This window comes from Fragaria vesca, linkage group LG4 (assembly GCF_000184155.1).
Source record: "Fragaria vesca subsp. vesca linkage group LG4, FraVesHawaii_1.0, whole genome shotgun sequence".
Taxonomy (NCBI): Eukaryota; Viridiplantae; Streptophyta; class Magnoliopsida; order Rosales; family Rosaceae; genus Fragaria; species Fragaria vesca.
The window spans coordinates 3,893,004-3,902,722 of NC_020494.1; the positions used below are offsets into that span (position 1 = coordinate 3,893,004).

The following is a 9,719-nucleotide window of genomic DNA, read 5'->3' on the forward strand; positions in this document are numbered from 1 at the left end:
AGAACTAGTTTCTTCATTATCCCTAAAGGAGTCCTGGTATAAAGCAAGGAAAAAATATATAAAAGTTTTAAATTGATTGACAACATTATGTATCAATTGTAATGAACTCATTGTATATTCGTTGATCTTGAAACACAATTGTAAGTAGAGTTTTATTTAATAATATGTACATGTAAATGACTATATTAAAAATTTTAATGTGTAAAATTAATAGTTAATAGCTGTATATAAATTATAATAGCTAATGAATATGATGTAGTAAGGAAGGAAATAGTACAGTTCAAAGTCAAGCTAGTTAATGGAAAGGGGGACCAAACCTTTACAATTATAATCCTAACCATTCAATCATATTACTCACACAATATAATTAAAAATGAGCTTTTCTAATAAGGACCTCTATAATGAGGACTAGTTAAAGACTTTTCGATTTTATATCCACATCTTAACCGTTCAGTTTATAGATATTTATGAGTATATCAGTTCTGCAAATTTTCAGCCATATTGAAAATTGTTAAGGCATTCATAAGTTGTGATTTACCAATTATCAACTTGAATGGTTCATGTTTGACAGATTTAGATCGTCCATTAATTTAATCTAGTTCGTTAACTTAACGAACACCAATTTGGCTAAAAATTTGTAAAATTGATATACTCGTATAAACCTAAAAACTGAACGGATAAGATCCCAAAATGTGATCGAAAAATGGGTTTTTTAAATCATAAACCGAAAAATCTTCATTTAATCCTTATTAGAGCATCTTTAGCAATGCTAGCCATTTTTAAGTTAAATTTTAGACAAATTAGCTAAAATGTCATTTTGGCTAGCCACTTTAGAAATATGGTTGCATCAATGCTCTCTATTTTAGCTAGCATTACATCAACATTATTCTTCAAATAGAAATTAAATAGTTTAAATATATTTATATATCACATAAAATATCTTACAATGAATGTATTAAATTATAGCTAGCCTCATCTGAGTCATCTCGCTCTTTACATTTACCTAGCAAGATAGTTAAAAGTCATAATAGCTAAACTTTGGCTAGTTTGTTGGAGCTCCGAAAATACAAAAAAGAGAAATTTTAAATACACACCCCTAATATCTTAATACACACCTCTTACTTAATACATCACCTATCAAGTTTTTTATCTCAGTATTATATTTAATACACATCTCAAACTGCCTAAAATGCCCTTAATTTATGAAATATTTCATTATTTAATATAATTAATATATATTTACTATTTGGTACGTACCTCTTTTTACATATTATTTCGTCTAATTTTTGCTATAAATTTTCGGTTATCATCGTTCAATTTATAATCAAATGATTATTGTTATATCCCAACTCCAAATCATCAGTACAAGTTTTCAAAATTCACAAGCTAGTAGAACTGTAGAAGTACAGTAGCTATTAAACATAGATAGCTAGTTATTCGATAAAACTCATGATAAAGATGCAGTACTTGATAACATGATCTGCAACATGATCTGCAAGATCAAATTAAAGCTGATACAGATAAAAAAATTAAAATTAAAATAAAAAAAGAAGAAGAAGAAAAAAGACAACCCAAATGAATTGTGGAGAAGAGTTGGGGTTAGGGGAGAAGAAGTGTTTTCGACGATTTTAGGGTGGAAGATGTTGAAAATAATACTTCAAGCGCGATTTTTTTTTTTTTTAATTAATAGATGTTTGTTTTGGTCATTTAGCTTACCTATAAAATCTCAATAGAAACATAAAATAATAGAGGTGTGTAATAAGAGATTAGGGGTGTGTATTTAAAATTTCTCTATAAAAAAAAACTAAACATGCTCTCTAAAATAACTAAAAGCTAATATAGAGAGTCTGCTAAAGTTGTTCTTATAGAGGTTCTCATTAGAAGGGCTACCATGATTAACATGTTTTCGGAAAGTTAGGAGTCCCATGGCATCCTTTGGCTATGAAGTGAAGAATGTGAAGCAACTGTAGGAGGAGGCGATAGAAAGATAGTACGTACACCAACAAGGGAACATGCCACACCATTATCAAACTAGAGATTTTTATTTTTCTTCGAGACAATTTCAAGAGAAAATGAGACTGAAATTACATGAGATTTATGATAGCTATTTTATTGATTAACTCTATATGTTTTGGCATGCTTGTATTTTTTGTTGTAAAAATAAAAAGTTGTGATGCCTCACAGGGTTGAACAAGTGATTGCCCTCCCTAACGCAGTAATCAATTTGGGTGGGTGAACATCATGGAAAAGGACTCTTTTACTAGTGATGATGATGCTTAGCTTTTATGAAAATCACAAATTGGAAAGACAAGAAAAAATGAATGGTTAAAAATAAGAAAGGGAGGAAGAAAACGCGTTAGAAAGATTAGGGTGATCATGTTGATGCTGGTTGTCACTGATAAAGAAAACGAAGTAGCAATTATGGGAGATTAGGATTCAAACCACTATCAATTATATAAAAAAATGAATTGGATGCATGTTTCTGGAAAAACTGTTCTATCCTCTTCTTCATCTTGTTCCCATCACAACAATGTGATAGAACAGTGAAAGTGACTCCCTCATTTTCAGCTACATGAACGGAGACAAAAGTTGTTGTCAATGACAAAAGGTGGCAAAACTCTAAAGGTCACAGAAGTTTTGGATGTTTGATCGACTTTCTTGATGTTTTTGTCCCTTTTTGGATTCGATCAATCATACCGGATCATGATCATGATCACGTTGTTGCCTTTGTTTCTTCATTTCGCAAAATATATGGATGAATTGATTTCGTTTCATCTCATTGATCTTGAACTGTATGGAACATGGATAGCTAGACAATACACTCTCGTTTCTCTATGCGTAGTCGCCGTAAGGTTCAGCCATGGCGTTGGTAGTACAATCTGGATTTGATACCGAGATCCCATATCTAGGCTGATAAAGTCATTCCTATACAAAGTCTGAGTGGCCCTCTTTAGTACATAGTTGCATAAAACATTTGCACCAGGGGGCTTCAGATTCATCACCAGTTCACCACTACTCCATCTCAAAGAATTTAATCACACTACTAAATGCCATTGGAACCAAAAGTACTGTATCCGTGATCACACTATGAATCCTTCACACCGTTCAGTACTTCAGTTCTTCACAACCTATGTCTATATAAGTCCTGCACATATCCTTTGATCTGCATCCCACAACCAGCTAATCAATACATGAATTTCTGTTGAGACTCTAAGAAGACTGTCCGATTAGTCGATCAAGTCATGCCGACCTTTTATTTTTTTTTATTTTTTATTTTTTATTTTTTTTCTCTTAGTAGATTTCTAGTTCAAAATAAGGAATACTAGAGTCATGTTCAGAAACCTCTGCTTCTCAAGCATAACTTCACTCCTGAGAAGATACAGTCGCAACAAAATCCAGTTGAAGCACTGCTTCCATCCACAACCATTCGAAGATTGATGCACTCAATTCAACCAAACCAAGTCTTGCAAATGAGGATAATCTGACAACTATTGTTCCGTACAGTACATTCGAAAGAAGTGACCAAGAGGGGAACTCATGAATGAATAAAATACATTCAAAGATGTTCTGGTCAATGTTCTTCAGAGAAGACACTATTATTATTCAACCAAAGAGCAGACTTCCACTTCCATGCCATGTGCCCCTGTATGAGAACAATGTTACAGTCAATCACAGTCCAATGTTTCTTGATGTTGGGAAGAAATCAATGGAACAATTGCGAACGACCTTAGAACCCAGAAAAGCACCTCGAGTTTTTCAATACAATTAGTTTCCCATTTCATAGCTAAAAAAGCATTAGAAGGTGACAAGAGCTGATAAGGGGTTAAAGTCTTGAAGAGTCAATGAAACAACTTGAGGCTAAATGAGATAAATTTGGCAGCATCAGGAGAACTATAGTAGTAAAATGACGTTCCTTCTGTTTAAACAAATGCCCAACATTAGAAGTTCTTTCTTGTATTGAACTCTTCCTTTCATATACAACTCTTTCTACCAACCCCAGGGACTGAATATTATGACCTCATAGTGAATGCAAAAGCACAATATTATGAAATTGGTGAAGGGCATTTAAAATCCTTCAAATAATGTCTCCTACCATAAATCCACAAGAATGACTGACTACAAGTAGAATAAATTTTTCCATAAAGAAGTTTAAGCAATACACATAATGTATTAGACAGAACCCGGATAACATTGCAAATACTACCATAGCCATGTACAAGTAATACTAGACATGATTCCAGCAGTAATCAAAATAATAAGAGCAGTACCTGAAGTTCTCTACTGTTACGTTATTACCGCATTATGACTGGACTCAAATCTTACTTCAACCTCTCAACCTATTTTCAGTACCATCTCTTTTGGGGAGCAATTCACACATTCAGTTTCTCTATTTAACTTTTTCCTTCAGCTTCTATTTGTTACAGCTTCCATGAAGATATAAACACACTCGGTAAATTGTGCAAGCAACAAGCGGACTGTGGATCTCAGAAAACATAAATTTCTACTTCGGTTGTTGAAAAGTGAGAGTAATCTTGAAGAAGCTTTTTAGAGTGCAGTTCTTTTGGGGAATTAAGGTTTATGAGAAAGATTTGATAATGATGTTGGGCAAAGCTTATAACGAGATGAAAAGATTGGTTCCAAAGTATTGGGTTTAGAAATAAAAAACAAAAAGAATAAAAACTCCACACAAATATAAGATATATCTAAACACAATTAAACTTCAGCAGATCATGGGGCCTTTATAGAAACTCAGCACAATACACACTTACAAACCACCTAAATGTTCTCCCAATAGTTATAGCATTGGTAAGATATTCCATTCTACAAATAAGATAATTGAAGGCTTTGAAAAGACAAACTGAAAGGCACTAATTGCCAATTTCACAAACAAATGCAAGTTTGTACACAGGGTAACACAGCAGAAATGAAAGCAGTATTAGAAATCAGAACAAAAAAAATAAAAAAAATAAAAGTAATCCTACAAGAGGAAAATATACTGACCAAGCAACGCCTTATTTGGTGGACTCCTTGGAACCAGGAGGAGAATAGACGCAGGCGGCGGCCATGGCTGCAGGAAAAACAACATATGTAGACCATGATGCCAGCTTCGTTGTCAGTGGCTGTCCATGGTGGGAACTAAACTTAACGCCTGTCAACAACACTGGTGCCAGCACTGCTGTAATCATCCCCGTTTCTATGCTGTGAGAGTCTGCAACACTTCCTACCATACATAACAAATCAATGCAAGCGACTTAACAAAATATAGTATAAAACAACAACAACCCCCCAAAAAACAAAAAACATAACATTTTCAGAATCAACATAGAAACTAGAAATTAATTCCCCTCTTTTAAAACATATATGAAATAAGCAGGGGAAAAGCTCAGTTGAGCAAAGATTTGCATCAACAACAGAAACCCAAAAACAAAAAATCGAAGCTGAAATAGAGAAAATGAAAACCCTAAACACAGTCACACTCAGAATTGATGGGGGTGCAGGTATATAAATGAAAAGTTAAATAGTGAATCACACACAGAATCAAACGAAAATCACAGAAATCGAAGACGATAAAAGGAAGAATTGGAGTGATACCTATTCGAGCGACGCTGCGTGATTTTGAAGAGAGAGTCTCACGATTGCGGAGTGCCGGAGTCTATGACAGTGCCTAGTTTAAATTCACAAGTCTCTCTCGTTTGGGTCAGAGAGTGGGCTTTATAATCTTGGGCTTTGGATGAGAGTCCATGTTAAGATTTTGGTCTAACAAGCTCGATTCACATCCTCTTTAAAAAGCCTAAACTATTGTCTAATGTTTGATGTAGTGACATAAGTCTCTCCTTATAAATGAGAGGTCGTAACTTTGACTTACAGTAGACTCATCGTAGCATAAGTTGTTTAAACCTGTTAGAGAATTGATGAAGAGAACTACTTGAGCTAGGTCGTTAGGTAGGGAGCTTTTGGAGACGAATTGTTTGCGAGAGAAAGAGCGATGAGGAAAACGGGAAATTATGAAAGAGAAGAAGATAATAGATGAAGTTGAGTGGGATCTTTTTTATTTTTTATTCTTCTAATACATATATGATAGTTTTATTTTTTTAAAAAAGTTAAACTATATATATATATATATATTTATAAAGTCCATCACGTGTATGTGTCCTCTCATATTACATGTGACGTGTCCACGTATCGTAATATGTCGGATACGAGCACGTGTACTCGTATCTGTGATTCTTGGTGTATAACCAAGTATCACATTGTTCTATTCTCAAAAGAAAAGAATATCTCATTGTTCTATAGCGAGTTTTGTAGCCCGAAAACAGTGGTGTTTTCAATGGTTGAGGTTAGGCAATCCTAGCTCACGCGGTTATTGCAAATGACTAACTTGTAATCATGATTGTTTTGGGGTTATACCGTTGTGCGCATTCATATATAGCTCGACCTAGAGTAGCATTTGAATTGCAAATTTGTGTCAACCCTGCTATTAAAAAAAAACACGCTATAATGTGTAAAAATAGTTGAATTTTGGAAAAGCTTGATGCTCATTATCTTACAAACCAACTTCTACATTCAGTTGTAGTAAAAGAAGGAAATAATGAATTTGCGGTAGATGGATTACTGACATGACTGATTGGTCGGTGATACTAGACTAGTTTCCGCTGCTATGGGTGATTGAAGCAGATCCATGTCGCTCTCATACCAAAATTACAACCAATATTAATTATGGGGGTGGGAGGTGGACCACTAATATGTTTAGTGGGATAATTACAAAAAACGTGCTTCATTTAATTAAAAAAAAAACGACATATCATTTTCAGATGTAAGAAAATATGATTAGGAAGAGAGAGACACGTCTACGCCACATCACTTCTGGGATATGCCAAGAATTTTATCAACTCTATTTTCAAATATGCCCTTGCAACTTTGCATATATATGTCTTTTTTTAGGGTGACGCTATTATTACACCTTAGTTTGCTATTCACACATCCCATGTACTTTTCTATTACTACAAATTTGATTATGTATACAAAATTGCCCTTTAAAGTCGGAGCGGATTTAACCATTAACAAAGTTAGAAATTCTGTTAGACTAAAAAAACAAGTTGTTGCGAAAGCCAAAGCAAAACCCTCTCAAAAGTCAAACCGGGTCAGATAAAAATGGCGAGTTCTCCAGCCTCCCCACTCCAATGCCTCTCCACCTTCAAAAGCACAACCGTCCTCGCCAATCCCCCTTCCTCTTCGGCATTGCCACCGATCCCATTTTCTCCGCCTTCCTTCTCCTCCACCTCCGTCTCCTCCGCCGCCCGCTCCTCTTGCTCTCACGTCTCCACCGCCGAGAAGCTCCAGCACGCCATCTGCCTCCTTGAGGACATAAGCTGCCACAGAGTTCACAATATTCATACCCCATGCTTTTACATCAGAAACTAGCGACTTCTTTTCCTTCTCCATTCCCAATCTCAAGTCTCAACCAACAGAAACCCCAAAACCCAAAACCCTGCTTCTCTCTTTCCCATTCTAGATCTTTCCTTTTAGGTTTTTCCCAATTTATAAAACAAAGGGAGGTAGCGACAAAGTGCAAGTTATGCAAGCACTCACTCACCTCCGACAGAGAGAAGAGAGAGACCCAGCAACAACCCTCAAATCTTGCCCATCACCAAAATCCAATAATCCCATATCGAAATTCAAGGCCGAAAGACAAGCACCTCCAATATGCAATCTGAGCCCGATCTCACAAAGTCGCTGTCCAAGCCCGCTCTTTGATCCCGATGTCGCCTCCCCCATAAATGTGATAGAACCAGACTTCGTCAGTTTTTTGACTATAATATAAAAGTAAGCTCAGTTATAATCCACTAAATAGATGACTCATGTTTTGCCACGTGTCACTTACAAGGCTGGTACACTTGCACCTTGGTGCATACCAGAACTTTCGCCTTAAGGTTGTTTTATGATTAACTCACATAATAAAGAAGGTGTGTGAATAGCAAAATAGGGTGTGCTAATAGTGTTGGGATTAGTGTCTATCCCTCTATGGTGGAGATATTTTGCACGTGTCACTTAAAAGGCTGGTACACTTGCACCTTGGTGCTAATAGTGTTGGGTTTAGTGCCTATCCCTCTATGGTGGAGATATTTTGCACGTGTCACTTAAAAAACTGGTACACTTGCACCTTGATGCATACCAGAACTTTCGCCTTAAAGTTGTTTTATGATTGACTCACATAATAAAAAAGGTATGTGAATAACAAAATAAGGTGTGCTAATAGTGTTGGGTTTAGTGCCTATCTCTCTATGGTGAAGATATTTTTCATGGTATGAATGCATGATGATTATGGTTTGTGCATTCATGGTGGCTAACTTATGCATAGTAATTGATGCATAATTAAGTGCATGTATTGGACATAAATACATGATGAAGTTGATGCATTGGGAATAAATGCATGGTGTAGTTCATGATGTGTCTCTTAGCCTTCATAGGGAGTTAAGGAGGGAGATTGAAGGTTGGTTCATGAATGGTCTTCCTATGGAGTTAATGAGGAAGATGAATGAATGGTCATTGATAGGGTAAGTGTAAGAGACTTATATCAATGGTATAAATAGATGAAGCTTGTGTGGAAGTAAGACAACGAGAGAACACAACAAGAGAGGGAGAACTCTAAGGGACTTCAAGACGTAGAAGATATGGAGAGTTGTGTTCAAAGGCGTGTATAGCTTTAGAGAGTTGTGTTCAAGGATGAGTGTAGCTCTTGAGAGTTGTGTTCAAGAGCATGTATAACTCTTGGTGTAGAGTGGTCTTCTAGGTTGAGAGACGGTGTACAATAGTGTATCCTTTTGGATAAAATAGTGTATCTTTTTGGTTAGGTATAAACTTGAGCGGTGTATTATGTACTTGTGTTATTCTCTCATTGTGAAGATGAAAGCTCTCCGAGGACGTATGCAAGGAAATTGGCCGAACCTTGTTAAATCTTGTTGTTTGCTTGGCTTAGTTGATTATTTCTTCTTTCCATCTCTACTACTATTACTTGCATGGCGAGAGGATTAATTTCCTAACAAATATATAGCACCACCCTTTTTTTATGCTACTTAATTTGCATATATATGTCTGCTTCTTCCATTTTGTTGCTTTCCCTTGTTCCTATGCGTACCAAGTGGAAAGCTCCAACTCACGGTATGTTTAAGCTTAATTGTGATGCCTCTGTTGGTAGTAATGGTGAATGGGTGGGTCTTGGTGGTGTGGTGTGTGGGAGTGATGGGAATTTATTAATGGCTTTTGGAGAGAGAGTGGCTGGCAGGTATAGTCCTTATGTAGCAGAACTACAAGCTATTATTCAGGGACTTGAGATGTTAGTTGATAGGGGATGGACTCATGTCATTGTTGAGTCTGATTGTACAGAGGCTGTGAGCATGATTAATGGGGATATGAAGAGGGTTTTGCTTTTGCTCATAAATGGGTACGTCTTGATTGAAAAGGCAAAATTGTTGCTAGAGTCCCTTAGCTTGGAGTGCATCTTCTTTGTTCTTCGCGATGGTAATGGTGTAGCCCATGAAATTGCAAATAAGGTAGCCTGGTTAGAGGGGCGTCATGTTTGGTTAGGGGTTGAGCCCGATTAACTCATGGATGTCATCAATGGTGATAGACCCGTAACATTTTCTAGTAAATAGGGAAGCGTGTGGAACATCTTTGGTATCAGCCGATAGTATATATATATATATATATATTTTTTTTTT

General features: G+C 36.0%; 1 protein-coding gene and 1 non-coding gene across 3 annotated transcripts; one reads left to right on the forward strand and one right to left on the reverse strand.

Annotated features, from left to right (window-relative positions):
* Positions 1 to 3,288: 3,288 nt before the first annotated feature.
* LOC101292397 lies at positions 3,289 to 5,687 on the reverse strand. Of its 2 annotated transcripts, none has more exons than XR_184430.1 (3): positions 5,593 to 5,687; positions 5,002 to 5,217; positions 3,289 to 3,643 (listed from the first exon to the last, which is right to left on the reverse strand). It is a non-coding gene; the product is annotated as an uncharacterized LOC101292397 (transcript). The 2 variants fall into 2 exon arrangements; XR_184429.1 differs by having other exon boundaries at positions 5,002 to 5,221; positions 5,593 to 5,681.
* A 2,740-nt stretch (positions 5,688 to 8,427) lies between these two features.
* Positions 8,428 to 9,602, forward strand: LOC101300618. The gene is made up of 2 exons (XM_004297851.1): positions 8,428 to 8,555; positions 9,197 to 9,602. The coding sequence occupies exons 1-2, from the start codon at positions 8,428 to 8,430 to the stop codon at positions 9,600 to 9,602; spliced, it is 534 nt and encodes a 177-aa protein (XP_004297899.1).
* Positions 9,603 to 9,719: the final 117 nt, after the last annotated feature.